Source organism: Athene cunicularia (assembly GCF_003259725.1).
Source record: "Athene cunicularia isolate RWA chromosome 4 unlocalized genomic scaffold, athCun1 chr4_part2, whole genome shotgun sequence".
Lineage (NCBI taxonomy): Eukaryota > Metazoa > Chordata > Aves > Strigiformes > Strigidae > Athene > Athene cunicularia.
In genome coordinates, this window is record NW_020799099.1 from 3,648,724 (window position 1) to 3,666,016 (window position 17,293).

General features: G+C 43.5%; 1 protein-coding gene across 4 annotated transcripts; it reads left to right on the plus strand.

Moving 5' to 3' along the window:
• The first annotated feature begins 127 nt into the window (after positions 1-127).
• On the plus strand, positions 128-6,116 carry LOC113479552 (caltractin). 4 transcript variants are annotated; one of them, XM_026847679.1, is made up of 6 exons: positions 128-149; positions 1,708-1,863; positions 3,765-3,893; positions 4,001-4,138; positions 4,373-4,411; positions 5,611-6,116. In XM_026847679.1, exons 3-6 carry the CDS (start codon positions 3,771-3,773, stop codon positions 5,731-5,733), a joined length of 423 nt encoding a protein of 140 aa, XP_026703480.1. In that variant the 5' UTR covers positions 128-149; positions 1,708-1,863; positions 3,765-3,770; the 3' UTR covers positions 5,734-6,116. The 4 variants fall into 4 exon arrangements, with proteins under 4 accessions (XP_026703480.1, XP_026703476.1, XP_026703477.1 ...); XM_026847675.1 differs by lacking the exon at positions 128-149 and adding an exon at positions 404-524; XM_026847676.1 differs by lacking the exon at positions 128-149 and adding an exon at positions 404-524 and having other exon boundaries at positions 5,869-6,116.
• The last annotated feature ends 11,177 nt before the right edge of the window (positions 6,117-17,293 follow it).

Sequence of the window (17,293 nt, forward strand, 5' to 3'; positions counted from 1 at the left end):
ACTCCCGCCCGTACCCGCGGCCGAGTTTCGACTTTCCCGGGAGCCCTCTGCCGATTCCCGGCCTCGGGCGGGCGGGGGGCCGGGCAGGCAGCCCCCGGGCTTCAAGAGCCGTGGGGACCTGCCGTGGGAACCGCGCGGGCCGCCAAAAGGTTGGTTCTGTTGCTTGGTTCCCTCACACAGCGCGGAAGTCAACACCCCGGCCCAAAAGGCAAAGGAGAGGCTCCCTCCCCCCGCAAACATCCCCGATAAAACCCCAAGAATCGCAAGATGTGTTACCCGCTTTCAGGGCGTGAGGTGAGCCGGAGGAAACGTGCCTGGTTAATCTTAGCACAGCGTGCTGACCTCCTTCGTTCCCTCCGGTCCCCCGTGGCGTGGGCCACACTATTTAAATAGCATTGGCCAGGCGAGGAGATGAAACATGAACCGCATTTGTGCAACTCGGTTTTGAGCGATGCACGTGCTGCTCTTCAGGATCTTCACTAGCCGTGTAAGTGTATACGCAGGATGCAAGAAAAGAGGTTCAGGTAGAGTGTCAGTATTTTTTCCTTTATGCTCAGGAAATGGTCTCGTGGGTTTGTCCCAGAGCGGAATAGAGGCAGTAAAAATCTGATGCCTGTGTCACTAGCAGGGAAAAGTCTGAGGTGTGCCAGACGTATTGGTTTGCAGTGCAATCTGAGAGGGACAAATCATGTTAAAAAGTGAAATTTCATTTCCAAATACAACCAAATGGAATCTTCTGTTACACATTGGGTATTTAAAAGAGAGATCCTAGCCAAAAAGTGATAACAGTTCAGCAGAGGTAAGACATTGCTCAGCAGTGGCTGGAAAACCAATTCCTTTCTTGGTATTTGTTTTGTTTGGTTTAGTAGAAGAGACTGCCCTTCCCTCCATGAATGTGCAGATCCAAGATTGAAGGACTAAAATCTGTCTGCTGCTGGTTTAGAAGAAAACCAGTACTCAAGGAAAACATCTTTCCTGCTCAATAGATGGGATGGGGATACACTCTTTACTGCACTAGCTTACACCAGAAGCAGGGAAGTGTCCTGCTATAACAGTGCAGCAGCTCAGCACAAGCAGATTAGTTCTCCTGAGGGGGCAGATTCTGCGTTGATCTCGCTGCTACCACAACATGTTGTTACCTAGCACCGCAGCGAGTTGGTGGACAGGCAGGCTAGAGCTACCGCTGCTCTCAAAACTTTTCTTCAACAGATCAGATGCTCTCAGACAGACCGTTTCAGTGCTGACTTTGAGGACTGGCTGAACTGGAGTCCCATTTACATTCAAGACCCTATACAACCAGCCTTTTTTGCTGTGAAGATGATTTACTCATGTTTTCCAGGTGAAATCACTCCTGACACGTCAGAGCAACTGGCAGGAGGTGCAGAGGGTCTTAGTCACCACAGTGGACTATTCATTTTCAGACTGCCCACCTGTTTTTCTGGCATTACTCCTTTAATGGATGATCTTTCTGTTTAAAACACAAAACGCGTAGCGCAAATGTGTATTCCCAGTAACAAAGTCTTCAGCTTGTTTTCTTTCTAGAATAAGCTAAGAAAATGAGCATAGCAATCCAGGTCTACCACTTGCAGCCAAGAATGTCTTTCACTTCTTCTACAGCTTTACTGTTGTTATTTATAATTTAGTTGTGTTTTGAATTTTCCCCCGAGTGGGCTATTTCTTATCTTTTCTCTCCTTTGCTTTCTGAAGGCATCCAACTATAGAAAACCTGGCTTAAGTACAGCCCAGCGGAAGAAAAGTGGCTTGAAACCTGAACTTACAGAAGAGCAAAAGCAGGAGATCAGAGAAGCTTTTGATTTGTTTGATACTGATGGATCTGGAAGCATCGACGTAAAAGAACTGAAGGTTTTCAAACTTTTTTTTCTTGGAGTGAAATACTTTTGGTCTCAGAATTGTAGCTGCTTTTTCTGTTTGTCCAGCCCTAACTATTTTAAAATAGTTTTGGAGTCTGAGTAAGAGTAAGGGCTTGCTGCCATGACTGAATTTGAGGTGTACTAAATGGTTAACCTGAGAAAGCTCTGTATGTAATACTTCAGAGCAGACAGGCTTTTATAATACATGGCTAGTAGATCAGATAGCTTTGAATATCCCAAGCATATCCTTTGAATATCTGAGCATATCCTCTGTTTAGGTACACACAATACACATTTCAGTTTTCATGACTGGCTAAGATCACTGTTCCTGGGAAGTGGACTTCGTTCTAGGATGTCAGAATCTAAAATTTTTTTCTTCATCTCAGAACTAAGCACACAGATTTTACACACATTCAGGAAAGATACAACCATACAATCCAAAATGTACCTGGTTTCTAATTTAAAAAAGAACAAACCAGATATCCAAGTTGCATTTCAGTAGCAACTCAGCGTATGTGCATACACACTGTAGTATGAGAGTGAAGATTATTTTCAGTTCCGTCCCTGTGTTTTTATGTGTCTGATCTTTATTGAAATGTGAATCTTTTAATTATCTCCTTGACCTTGATCTCTCATATACATGCGCTCTGCCTCATTTTCTGCATATGTAACCAAGAAGTATGAGTTACCTAAGCCTGTGGCTTATCTCAGGATTTATTTAGAAGTACATACGCTTGGTTAAGGAGAACGTGTTGCCTGAATGCCGATTATACATGCTAGAACCTAGTTCTTAAAATGGACTGAAACGTTTCAGCATCAGCCATTCAATGCTATGTTTTTCTTTTTCAAAATGAATTTGAAATAATGGCTATTTTACAGTAGAAAGTGTTCCCCTCTGAAAGACAACATGGAACATTTTCAGTTGTCCCATTGCAAGAAACTGGTCAGAAAACACACTTCAGTTAAATGTTAAGTTTCTGGTGAGTTGGCACTTTCCAGTAGAAGAGTGTTTAGTGAAAAATTTCTGCTTAATATTAACTATTGATTTCCACTAAAGCACAGAGGAAAAACAAAATGTTTATAGTCTAAATCTTCCTCTAGTTATGTGTTCTTGAAACTTCAGTCTCTGAATTAAATATGCTGTAATCATCTGGCACACCAGGACTGTGAAATTACTAATAAACATCCAAGTAGCAAAATCGTTGTTCTAGGCTGGTGAAATGCCAGAGCCTGGTTTTAAACAATGTTAATATTAAGCATCTGTACAACCATCTACAGAGTTGTTTTTACAGTAACACTTTGCTTGTGCTCTGTAAGACTCAGAAAGTTCCCTTGTCTCTCCCTCAAGTAGTACAGCAGTCAGTCTTTGCTTTGCTGAGGCCGAGACACTCTCTCCCCCTCCCCACCACCTAGCCAGAAGTGCCAAGAGCTATGCATATGGATTTCTTCTGTGTACTGGATTGTGTAAACTAACTGCATGTAATCCTGCACCCATCAAAATTAATGGGCATTCTACCCTTAATGTCACATGGAGCTAGATCACATCCCTGGTCTCCAACCTCCCTTGAAGTCCCATTTTGATAATCCAGCCCCTCTAGGAACTACATGGATTGGAACCTTTACCTAACTCAGACACACAAAACTTCTATTAGTTTCAGAAATATATCCATGTTCTCCATGGATCTAAAGAGAATGTATGTCTGAGTCTTAAGAATATCAAACCTACGCTACTACTGTTTGGAATGATAAAACAAACTGGTGAGAGGTATCAAGATGTTTTCATTGCAGTGAGTTGTTATTACAGTTCTGGGTGAGGAAAACTAAACAAGCTTTAGTGGAGCTGCTGACACTATAGTTCTGGTGGCCTCCTAACAGAACTGCTTTTTGGCACAGGTTGCAATGCGTGCTTTAGGCTTTGAGCCAAAGAAGGAAGAAATTAAGAAAATGATAGCAGATATTGACAAAGAAGGAAGTGGCACCATTGACTTTGAAGATTTTTTGGCGATGATGACACAAAAAATGGTAGGAATTCTTAACAGGAATCCTTGTGACTGCATGAAAAAACACTGAAAAGGAGTATCTCAGTGGCAGGTGTTTTCAAATTAATGTATGTTTTACTCTTGTTTTAGAGTGAAAAGGATTCAAAAGAAGAAATCTTGAAAGCTTTCAGATTATTTGATGATGATGGGACCGGAAAAATTTCATTTAAAAACTTGAAAAGGGTTGCTAAGGAGCTGGGAGAAAATTTAACAGATGAAGAACTTCAGGTAATTTCTAATTTGCCAGAGCTTTTCAAACAGGCACAGACCCATCCTGTAGCTCCTAAGGACTGGGTGGAAATTTATGCCTATACAGAAAGGGCTGAGAGGTCAGAAATATGAAGAGCAATCAAATACATAATTTTGTTTTCACATGAAGTACTTCCGATTTGTTGTTTTAATGAATGGAAGATCTTGTGTTCAGAGTCCCATGCCTTATCAAATGTACAATGTGTTTTGTAGGAAATGATTGATGAAGCTGATCGAGATGGAGATGGAGAAGTGAGCGAGCAAGAATTTTTGAGAATAATGAAGAAAACTAGCTTATATTAATATGTGTTGCCTTAATATACATCTCCAAAAGATAACCTGGAAAAGACTTAAAATGGGGCTTGTGTCTCCTGCCTATTTTCTGCCATATAAAGTCTAAAAGGACCGATTTTGGTTCATTCTTCTTTTTCAGCAAAGTTAATTGTGGAAGGAGGGCTTCAGTGCCCAGAACTGTTAAAATGAGATACTGCAGAAGTGAAAAGGAAGGATGATTGAACCTGCAAGGCAGGGTCCCTTCCTCTCCCCCTTGGTAATTTCAGTGATTGCCAATTTGGATAAAGAAAGCTGTTTCAACTATTTAACTGAAAGACATTTCACTTGAGATGTGAAGATCCCCACTGCTGCTGGGAAAGGTCACTTTTGACTTTCCTAAGGCTACAGACTGGAGGTACAAGCACAGTATTTTTATTCCTTTTAAGGCTTTTGGGTTATCTTTTGGTATTTGTCTCCTTTTGTTTATTTCCGTGACAGACTCTGAAACCAACTGCAAAGCTGTCTTTATTTCTGTATGAAAAACTGTTTTGCCACAGCGAGTTGTTTTTGGACCTAGATAACTAGGTTTGGTTCCTCATTTGGAGCTGTGTGCCATCAGCAGATGTTCTTCTGTTTATCTGATCATCTGAAACCTGCTTTACTTGAATGTAGCCTGCTTGGATTATCAAAGTTTATTGTATAACCAGTCACCATCTTGTGCCATTGTTCTTACTCCCAAGAGTTATTACGGGGCTGCTGTTATGCCAGGATTTTAGGTATCTAAAAGTTCAGTTCTGTGGTGCATTGGGATAACTTTTTTGTCTTTGGCTGTTTACAGTGAAGTTGCAGGGAGGACTTGCATCTGAAGTGAAAAAATAGCTCACCCTGGATATATTTAGATCCATGAAATCCAAATTCATTTCAGACATCACAGGTTTGGGGTTGTTAGGGTTTTTTTTAGGAGTACCTTCATTTTCTTGAGTATTTCTTGCGTATACTGTCAATCTAAGTCTTACTGGAGAGGCACATTCCCTTCTGTATTAGGGTGACAGCAGTGACACACAACATCACATCCGATTATGTGATTCTGCAAGAGGGTTTTATCCTTGGGTCCTGATAAGACACAATCAGCTTCAGAACTGCAGGGAAATGGCATAATCCTACATCTCTCTATTAAGGCGCCTAAAACAGAGTTTGTTACTGCTTGTAGTGCAGTGGCAAGATGTCAGAAGGGTTCGATGGGAAAGAGCAGTGTTCCAGCAGTATCTGTGAAGATCCTTCTTGTCGTCAGACAGCGCTAAGGAGGTTTGCAGAAGAAAGGCAGAGCCAGCCCCTGGATTAGCTCCTCGCTGCAGCGGGGAGGGCCCAGCAGGGGGAGAATTCGTTTCAGGAGTGGAAAGGAGAGGTGTTCACTTACGAATCTTCTTGGTGTGTAGATGCAGACCTGGCACGTTCTGCCCCAGTCTCTGAACAACTCCAGACAGACCCTCTCTAACCTGCACAGAAGGAGGCTTAAACCTGTGGGAGAACAGGGACCTCAGTGAAGGACCCTGGAAAACTCAGACCTGTGAAGTTCCCTATTAACATATTCAGTGGCAGTAGATGTAACCTATAGTACTGTAAGCATTTTAAAATGTCTTATTGACTTTGTATATGTGTGAAATAAAACTGTTTTGCAAGTTAAGGACTTTGTATGCTTTATAACTTGGTGTGCTTACGATGAAAATTACATTTTCAAAAATAATTTTAAAGTGTTAAATGGTTCACCTAGTACATTTTCACTTTTGTTTATCTTTTCTTTCTAAGAGAGAAATTCTTAGGTGCATCAGTCATCAGATAATTCCTCTCCCTCTTCCACTATGCTGATTAAAAGTTTCTAGTACTAACCACTTACATTCAGGAAGGGAAATTTGAAGTTCTAGTTGATGATGGGGAATCCCAGAGCCTATTAGAGTGACTGTACTTTTTCTAATGCTGCCACAGGAAGAGATTGATACTGTTGTTTACTTATGATGCATGTCACTTCCCTCTTCTAATCCCATTACCTGACTTCTGAAGGTAGGAAAAAGATGCACAATCATACCTACCACATACACTACGATGATGAAACTCTATTTCTAGTTTGCCCATTAATCTCTTAAGTCTGGAATGGCAAGCAGCAGCTGAATTAGCACAAAATGTGCAAGTGTTAACGTAACAGAACAAGTGTCTCATGCTGCTTTGCTTCGCGGGATAGTGAGGGGATGTCGTCCCCTCCAGCCACAGGCACCAAGTGTGACAGCAGCAGCCCTCGGCAGTGCTGTGATTCTGCGTAAATTGTTTGTGGTGCCTTCGTGAATCCTTTCTGTCTCTTCTAGAATTTCATCTTTGACATTTCTGTACACGGTGGAGGAAAAGGAGCCTGAATGAAGCCAGTACCAGAACTCAGAGTTAGTTTTGTGTGAGGAACAGGGGCTGAACCGCCTGCTCAGGAATTTCATCCTTTCACTGTGCTGGAGAAAGTGTCTCAGATCAATGAAACGGTAACCAGCAGACATTTTTCCTGGGCTGTGTTCTAGTGCCTACTTGAGTAGCTTACCCTACATGGAGGGCTTTCACTAGAGGAGACAGATCACTTGCACCCCTTTCCTCTTCCTCCCATTCACTCTATTCTCAAAAATAAGTGCTGGGGCACTTCCTGGAGACTTGGGTGACTTGGGTTACCTCCCATGAAAGGACCCATCCCTCAAGGCACCTGAATCCAAGCCATCATCAGCGTTGGTGCTTACCAGCTGGCACCTGGTGTTAGAGGGGAGGGCTTCCAGTCCCAACCCTGCTTAATGTTCCCTACAGACTGACCTGGGCAGCTCTGGGAGGCAGATGGCTGTGAACCTTATCCTCTGCATCCCTCCTCCCCTTCAAGCCGACAGGGAGGCTGAGTACTTACCTGGCATTTGCAAACTCCCCTCTGATGGCTGCAATTCAGACACTGCAATATCAGCATCCAGCCAAGACCCTTCCTTTTGCGAGATCAGTTTTCAGTTTGAGTGTTCGTGCTAGTCAGATCCTGCACAAAAAGGAAAGTGGAACTGCAATTTGTACTTGCCAAGCACCTAAATAGCAAAGCATTGATAAGGGTGACAGCTGCTTGGGACATAATATTGCAGACGACTTCCAGTGAAAAATGTTTCTAAATGAAAGTGTACTGGGCTTTTAATAAAATACAAAATGATTTAATAGTTTTAATAAAATACAAAAAAGCGAAAGAAAAATATTTACTTACAGGTTATATTCCAAGGCATGCCAGTTGCATGGCAATTTTAAAGCTCTGCTGTTATCTCCCCTGTGTAACTAAGTTCTTTATCGTCTCTCAGCCCCACAGTAGAGTCCCACAGTAAAGTATATCTTCAGTTAGCTTTAGAAAAAAAAAAACCAAAACAAAACGTGACTAACTAGTGTGCAAGATGTTTTAAGTAATCTTCGCTGGCAACACTGGACTGTGGTGCTTTCTCCCCACATCACACTGAAAAGCAGATAAAGGCAGTGATATGTAAGGCCATTCCCTTCTTCGCAGTTATACCTGTGCTGGATGTGTGTAAAACAGCAGGCTGGCCAGGCACAGTGGATCGCAGAAGATTGGGGGAGTCTTGCATTGCTTGAGGTGCTCGTGCAGTTAACTGGTAATGAGTGTTACTCTCTCGCATCTCTAGTGAGTTTGTTTTCAGAGCAATAAGCACAGGGTCAACTTCAAACACTGCAGAAAAATAATGACTTCTTTTCAGGTAAGCCTGATCTTGATATTAAAAGAGGATGGGGGAAAGCAGCAGAAGAAACCTTGATATTTAAAAGAGGATGGGGGAAAGCAGCAGAAGAAACCCTTTGTGTACTTTCACATGCCAAGAATCTTAGTAACAGAGCCCAGACATTTCAATAAAGGAAGCATTTAATATTAAAATATTTAAATACATTATTTACAGTTTTGAAGAATAACTCACGTCCTGCAAACCGCTTGGTGAAGTCACACCACATATTTGAAATGTTAGGTGTTAGTTCCCTAAACCTCCCCACTGAGTTCACAGGAATCAAATATTGCCACACTGCATCTGCTTTTAAACACCCCTGGATAGCATAAGAAGATTTTGAGAAAGACTCAGGCAGTAGAAGTGCTCTGGGCCAGAATTCACCATTGCCACATTTGACACATGGAAATGCTGGCAGAACACATTCTTCTGACATGGGTTAAATCTTCCTGTGACCCCAACAAAAACCTCTACAGTACCATATCGCTTTTATCTATTCCATGCACTGGGTGCTAGTTTTGGCAATCTTTGCAAGAGTATTGGCATGATGTATTGCCTTTAGATGGTGCATATTTTGCAGACACCGCGATCCCAAAGTATCAGTGTTAAAGCCAAACCAGGACCATCGAGACCATCCAGGTATTGTTGCCAGTGGCCCCCCACTCATTCAGAATTTATTCTCCCCGCTACAGTTTGTTTGAAAAATATTTTTGTTTCCTTACACAGATAAAAACTAATGATGAGAAAAACACTGCTCCTGAGATGCTTCAAAACACGAGCTTTGTTTCAAACCCTAGTTACACATGCTAACAGAAAGGAGTTGCATCTGACACGTTTTACAAAAAAACAGGCAGGGAGAGTAAACAATCAGATAATCAGGGATGTTCTTCAAACACCCTTCAACACGAGTGACTGGGCAGGAACAACCCGCATGCCTCCTGGCACAGGGGAGCAAACAAACTGCTTGGTCTACAGGCTGTGATGCACCTTGCCACTTGAGCAAAGAAACCCTACGAGGGCAATTCTGCAAAGACAGCTTCCTTTTTGTCATATATATCAATCTAAATAGCGTAGCTGTGAGCGGACAGTTGCACTAAACAACAACACTGTATGCCAATGTCCAGCACAATTGGGCACACGCGCCTCTGAACTGCTCCAGTGAACAGGCAGCCGGAACTGCCCCTTCGCTACAGCCCGAAGTTTCTGTGAAAGTCACTGCTGAGCAGGCATAAAATTCTGCTTTCAGTGGGCATTGCACACTCTGCTTAACTATAGGATGCACTCCTAAATTTTTACATTAAGGAAAGGTGTACAAGTCTTTTCTCTCTCTCTTGTAAGGCAATAAAGGACTGATAGATCTGCGAGTGTGACAGTCTCGCTAGAGGGCATCCAGTTACTGATGTGTAAGATGAGTGATGATTATTTCCCTTCTCTGTGGCTTTTTAATGACGGTCGAAAGTAGGCTAACAAATATCATCCAGCTGGGGCTTGAAATATGTGGTTAGATACAGAATTACCTTTTTCTGAAAAGGGAACATAAGGCTTCTCACACAGCTCAAGTGCAAAATGCTGTAATTATTAGTTGGTTGTTCAAAGCTAAACCCCCAAACCACACCTTCTGAAACTCTCACTCTATCAATAACTACAGACATGCTCTCAAGGGAGCAGAGAACTGAACGTGCCTCTCGCACAGTCCCCCTGAGTGCTCTGACCGCTACTCTGTAGAGTTATTTTCTCTCCTTGGGAATATTGCTATCAAATGGAGCCACTTCAAGAAGAGAGACAGAGCCAGACCTGCTGCAGGATGCTTGTGGCCCTCCCTCAGGATGTGGGAAAGCTGGAATGGTGGCCTTGCTTTGAGTCAAGAGGAACAAGGATTTGAGAATTAGACTCTTGTCCCCAAGGTGAGTGTGTTGACCCTTAGGAGACTGTCTGCACCAGGAGGTGTCTTATTCCAATGGCCTTGTGGGGTGGAGTGTGACCAAGGAATATATTTTCAGGCAACTGCCTGGTCAGAGGTCAAAAGCATGACAGATGGACACCTGCTTTCACTTAAAGGCAGCTCAGAATATTAAAATCTTGACAGCTCCTATCTACTGCTGGAAAAATACAGGGGACCTGTGAGAAAGAGATGTGGAGTTAGGGTAGAGCAAAACAGAGGACCTTGGCAAGTTTGACACTTCAAAACCTCATCTATATGTGCCCAATCCCTTAGGCAGTACAGAGAGAAAGAAGGTCTTAAAGCAATGATCCGAATCTCTGCTGAGTCAGGAGGCCAGCAGAGCTGGCCCATAGCAAACCTGCGCCCATGCAGTGCAGCAGAACACGTGCAAGCAGTTCAGACTTCATCCCAAATGGTACTGACATGGCACCTACCTTTAGGAGCCTCAGCCCTTGATGATTTCATCAGTCCTCTGTAGGGGAGCTGGGGACCTAAAACTATAGCTCTTGACCTTTCTGGAGTTCTGACTGCCACTAATTACTAGACTTGAAATTGCTCAACTCATTTTTTTGTTTGTCTGAATTAGATTCGATGCAGCGAATAGGAACAAAATTGTCAAACTTGAGCTGCAAATGTGCAAAATTCTGGGCATAGCCGTAACAGTTTCACATGCATTTATTATTCCCCCTGTGTTGGATGTATGTACGTGCACACGCATACTGTATACAAACATGCAAATCCTGCAGCCTTGTCGTTATTAGCGTTTCACATACTTCTGACATGCAAAAAGCACAAATGCAAGCATACGTTTAGAAGCTTCACTTGGAAAGAGAGTGGATTTGCTGTAACTTTTTAGTCCCAGATAGGATAGGTTCTGTGTACTGTAGAGTTATCATGGAGAAGTCTAGCCCTTATTTCCCTGGAGTGAAAATCCCACTGGGCCAGCAAGGGCTGTGGGAACTGGCATGGGAACTCCCTCCAGCAGGTTTGAGATTTGCAACAAACTGGTGCAGTCTCAGTGAGCTGGCCCTCGTTCTCAAGGCCACTTTATTTCCTTTGAAAATTTCAGACTGGTTCCAGTAGTCACCTAAGTTTCACTATAAAATGCATCCCCCTAACATTAAATAAAGCAAAAAAATAGGTTTCCCTAAGAAACAAATGCAACAGCTAACCTAGCCCATTCTCGGCATTATTTCAAAGCGCACTCTGCCCAAAAACCTAGCTGAGTGCAAAGAAAACCAGTAAAATACACACATCCATGCTATTGTATGAAGTTCCTCCATAGTCCGGTTCCTTCTTCACCTGCCTCTGCTCAATCCCCTCAACACAGAGAAAACAGATACATGCTTTCTTGTAAATTCTTTCAGACCTCCAAATGAGAAGTACCATGAAAGATCTAAACATCAAGGAAAAACTGATGGCAAACATTGCAGATCTGATTTATAAACACTAGAAGGTATTTCAGTACAAAAAAGTGACCTTTATGCTGACTTCTAAAAACATGGTATCAGATCATCACAATTTCAGTTTTTAAAAGTCTGTGTTCCTCATCTTAAAAAAAAAAAAAAAAAAGCACTAAGGTGGCAGGTCCAGACATTTCCTCTTTGGATAGCTTATGCCATGATCAGCCAAAGAAGAAATCCACAGAAGCATAGTCTCCACTCAACTTTTGAACGTTTTGTTTAAATCAATCCATACAGTGTAGTCAATTTTGTGAGGTTGAAGATGATTGCTGCTGCAGAATAGCTCCTTTCAGGAAGGGAGGTATATAAATTTAAGAGTCTTTTTTTTTTTTTCCTATCACATTAACTAAATTAGTACGGGACCCACGTATTGATGAAGTCCAAAAAAGGGGTCACACAGAACTATCCTTTTCATCTTAAAAAGGCACTGACCAAACTCAACATCTGGATTTCTTTTATTCATTCCATTTCAGACTTCTGATGAGGCCTCTCTGCAACCTGAAGTAGGCAGGACTGGCCTATGTCAAAGCTCATAATTTTTCAGGCATTTCTCCCTGTTACCTACTATTTTCAAAGTTCTTTTTCAATTACTCAGTTCTTGATGGCTAATCAGTTACACGAGGAAACAGAAACCAGCTTTGCTTAAAACTCCACCAAATAAATGAAGAAAAATTTTTTTCAATTACTTTTTCAGTTCTAGTAGTCTCACTTGTGGAACATCATGTACATTCTGCAGAAACAGAACAAGATTTTTTTTTTAGATTAAAAAAATCTATGTCAGTGGAGGTACAGTCCATCTAGAGCAGACCTATGCTTTTGTAAATAACAGGTGAAAGAGGCACTAAGACTACAATTATTTTCTCTAAGGAGAATTACCATAGCTGTGAGGAGTTTGGTAAACATATCCCCTACGTGGCCATTTTTGAGCTTCCTCCTTCATAATAGGAACCAATAAAATATTCAACAAAATGGCTGACAGGTTTGAATATTATTTCTGTTCATGCTGCAAAATAAATATTCTTTGTCGAATCCTGATAAACTAGGTCACTACCTTGGCGACGTAATGCTTAGAATCCTTCTGCAGAAAATAATTTTATTATTGCTTACAGTATTAAAAATAGTAATATTATCCAGGAGAAAATATGAGTTGAAAAAGCTTATGTAACGAAATTAAAGGAGCTTTTCCCAGAACGAAACAGCTTTTAGAAGGGGGGTGGGAAGAAACAAGTATTCTTCCTGGTACCAAACCAAGATGCAATAGATGTATTAAACAGGATATTATTTATTATGTGGGGATTTTTATGCAAAGATTCAGAATTCTCCTGACTATCAAATGCCATACAATACTGTGACTCACTGAGTCTAGATCTAGGATGGTTCGATCCTGACCACCTCCTGCTAAGGGCTCAGCATCACCTATTCCCACTGCCTTCAGCAGGACTAAGCGGTGCTTAGCACTTTTGCAAAATTGGGCCCTAGACAATGAAGGCTTTAGGTATGGGCTTCCTATTTCCTGCCGTGGATTTGTGTAGGTGGCCTTGTTACCAGAAATCCATACTCCTACACAGCAACTTCTGACTGTGTTTCTGCAGAAATGACTATGATGAAAGGAATGAAGTATTTTTAAAATAAAAATCATGTGTTTGTTTCTCCAAACGAGTTAGGGTATCTCCTGCTGGTGAGATTAATTTCTTCACCTCTTGTGTGGCAAAATTAAGAGCAGGGTGGAAAACAAAAGGATTAAGGCTTGCAAAGGCACTTTGGCTTGGGCTGCTGTGCACACCGAGAGGGGAGAGCCCATCTGTACTGACTCCTGCCCATCGCTGGTAGCTGAGTCACTGGCCCAGCCTGCAGAGCTTCTCGCTGCTGCTTTTCACAGCCATCCTCTGCCTCGCAGCCAGGAAAATCCCACATCCTCCCAAGTGGGTGTAGGAAATGCAGCTACAGCCTCTGGATGCGTCGCCACCAAAAACAAAGGGGAAACTGTGGTGCGGGCGGTGTCCGCAGGCTCAGGGCCAGCATCCCGGGACCTTGCCGACGGTGTCCCAGCTCCCAGGGCAGAAGCAGCTGTGAGCAGAGCCCACGGCCAGCGTTTCCTGCATGCTTGCCCACAGCCCCGCTGGTTTGCCAACCCCAGTGCTGTAAGATGTGTGACCAGCACTACCTCCCCACATGGGGATCTGCCAGGGCCACCGGGAAGCCATCCCTCCTGTCCCACCTCAGCCTGTCTCTCTGCAGTTTGGCCAGGGGGAGGTTGCAGAGAGCCCTTACAGGTCTTCCCCATGGGCTTTGTCTTCATGCACAGGGGCTTACTGAAGTCACTAGTCTTGTCATGCTGTTGTGGCCAGCATAGCCCTGGTGGGCTCCAGTGAAAGTCACCAGAGATGCTCCTCTCACCTCCCACACAGCTCTGCTCACTCAGCCATTCTCTGTGAGCAGACAGTTGCAGAGCTGGGTGCTATCAGCCAGGGTGGCTTCAATCTCTGAATGTGCCAATATCAGCTGAATACTGCCAACAGTGTTTCAGATGACGGCTCTGCAAGCATACTGCTGGGAAAGCAATGGAAGACATTGCTCACAGATCCATACTGTTTCCTTCTATGAGTTCCCTGTGGCACTTGGCATGCTCATGTTGAGAGTGGTGCTATTCTGAGAAGACCACAAGCATCCTGGGTCAGGCAGCCAGAGCCTGGCTCTCCAGTCCAAGGTTGAGTATTGCTCTTGGGAAAGAAAACACAGGGACAGACTGACATGGGTTTGCCCAGCTGTCTGGGCAGTTTCTTCAGACAAAAGCTCTTTTGAGAAGCCACCCTGTAAAGTTGACTCTTGTCATCCTCAAATGTGCTCACACAGAGGTGGCAGCAGAGCTGGCACCAGGAGGGATTGATCACCTTAGGAAAGCAATCAAACAGCTGCTGCCAGGCTGTGCAGTACAAGCCTTCCCACCTGAAGTCTCCAATGGCTTCCAAACCAGAACTGGCATCAGTTCCCCAGCCAACCTCACAACCCTAAAGCGATCCTTCTTTGCTAGCACCATGCTTCCTCAGATGCTTCCCCTCCTCTTTCTTAAGACTCCTCAGCAAAGCTGCTGTCCCTGTGCCTCCAGCACTGTCCTCCCATTCTGTTTAGCCATCTGAACTTCTCCTAGGAAGGTTAAGAAGCAAGACCATGGAGGAAATAAAAGAGAGAAAAACTCTCCTGGTATCCATTCCCTGTCACATTTGTTCCGGGCTCATATTGACCCAGACAGGAAAGCACAGACAAGGGAAAATAGCTACATGTCAAAGGAAAAACAAACCAGCCTTTCCTAACTCTGTCTCAGCATGTATTAATTTACTGTGCCTTTGACCCAGCCCGATGGGCACACAAGAGAGCCTGCCTTTGTAACCCATGCCAACAAGGGAGAAATGTGGCCAGTGAATAGTTTACCATGACTGGGTCACCACAGTTTAACACTGGTGTTCAACACCAACATTTTCTTCTGAGGAGGTGTCACAAGGGTTGGCTTCGCTGCTGGCCTGGCTGAAGGAGGAGCTAGTTACACCACAGGCTCCCCCTTCACTGGGTCCATCATATCCCCTATCAGGCAAACAATTTCATAGTGATAGCCCAGTGCTTGTTTAAAGGTACTTCATAGCCACCATCTGGGATGTTTCTAAATATCTATAGCTGCTTTCTTGGGGGGAATTTCCTTTTACAGGTTGGAGTTAGAGTGAATTTATAACAATGAATAGCATATGAGCTGCTGGCTCATGGTCCTGGAGTTCAAAAGTTTAAGGTGGTTTTTGAATACCACCTGAAAACATAAAGGTGGCAGATGAGTTCCTTTTAACTCACAAAATAATTTGGTTTTAGGAGTAAAGCACTGATTCAAACTGAATCTAGGTATTTAATGGAAAATGGAGTCTAGGACAGTAATTTTTGTGGCATTGTTGCCATCCTGAAACTTTCTTAGTTCAAAAGGTGGCATAAATCTTTGACAAAAATGAAATCATTTGACACTTATTTCAGCAGTTTCCATTGAGAAATTGGCTTGTTCAAGGCACCGTCTCTTTGAAAATGACAACAACTTCAGTAGATTTTACTTGATAATGCTCACTGAGTTCCTAGCAATTACCACTATTTCTTATTTGCATAAGAGATTTTTAGGGACTATCCAAACAGAACAGTAATAGCCCCATGCCCTAGAAAGCTTTCAACCTCAGCGGAAGACAGTTGGTAACAGACAGATAATACATATGGCAGTACTGACCAGAAATCCAAGGAACATTAACATCCCTCTGATAGTCATTTCTTAGAAAAGGGACATTTCCCAAACACATCCAAAGAGGACTGAAATTGGGATGCTTTGGAAATACCAAAACCCGTGCACTCCTAGACCCGTAATAGGAGGGTGGTAGAGCCCTGGAGCACGGTTAGTAGGAGGCCAGAGGGAGCGTACCAACAGCGAATGGGAGATGAGAGAGGGGCATCACAGCTGGCCTTGGACAAACAGGCATTTCACTTGCATCTCATCTAACCCAGTAGAGTAGAGAGATATCACAGAAATTATTTAAGCAGAGAGGCAGACTCAGAGAACTTGCTTTGCAGGAGCAGGCAAGGACTATGTGAAAGCCAAGAAGAATCCTGCATAACAGAGATACAAGAAGAAAGTTTAGCTCTGTGAATAAAACCTTTACGTTACCGAATATACACACCCAGATTTAAGCATTATCTGGATACAGAGCAGTCCCAGTCAAAGATGGTGCCCAAGTTGCAAGTCTGAGTGAGAAGGAAGATGCTGGAGCTTTAATAATCAATGAGCAAGTACCGCCAGCTCTTGGTTGTCTGTGTGTGCCTAATCCATGTTGCAGATTAGCCATGCTGCAAGTGTGGATACACTGGAGGAGTCCCAGAGCAGAGTCAGCAGATTCAGGCACGGGCCAAGCAAATGAAGCCATACAGATCTCTAGGTCTGCAGAGGTACAAACTCAGTTTGTGCTTTTGGGCAGGGCTGCTCCTAAATTACCAACCTGCAGATTAGTGGCTGCGATGTAAAAAATCATTTGGGTGCTTTTGTCTGGGGCTACTCAGAGCACTTGGGAAAGCAAGCAAAGGCTTTGTAACCACATGGAGCCAGCGTGGGTCTGACAGCATATCTGGTATGACAAGCCTTGATGGGCACCAGAGTGATATGCATGGAGACACCCAGGTGGCTGCAATGAAGCAAACACACCAGACAGGGGGAAGGTGAGCCAGGCATGATCCGTCTTGCTCCACCTCTCTGTAGGCTGGCTGAGATGGCCGTACTCTGGTATACCCTCTGCTATTTGGTTTTCTCACAACACAGACCTCCCAAAACCTTCTTTACCTGTGGACTGCCACATGAGCATCAGACCAGCGGTAAATGTTAAGATGTGTTAGCTGTGCTGAGCCTGACCTCACAAGACACTGCCTTAATCATCCTTGGACTAGAAGCACCCAGCATGACACTGACCTAGCAAGAACTTGGGGTAGCCACAGTCTCATGGACTGAAGGTGCTCTCTTACTGCCTTGTGCTGGATCACATACTCCATCGTGCTTCCTGTACCTTCCCGGGTTTAGCAGTGGGGAGATGTCAGTAACCACAGCGCTATGACTAACGGGACACATCACACCATGCTTGTGAGAATTGTAAGATCCTTTTCTAAGCATGGC

Coding starts and splice junctions, on each gene's coding strand:
- LOC113479552 (XM_026847679.1), top strand. CDS start 3,771: ATGCGTGCTTTAGGCTTTGAGCCAAAGAAGGAAGAAATTAAGAAAATG. Junction 4,139..4,372: donor TAACAGATGAAGAACTTCAG/GTAATTTCTAAT, acceptor TGTGTTTTGTAG/GAAATGATTGATGAAGCTGA. Junction 4,412..5,610: donor ATCGAGATGGAGATGGAGAA/GTGAGCGAGCAA, acceptor CTCTCTATTAAG/GCGCCTAAAACAGAGTTTGT.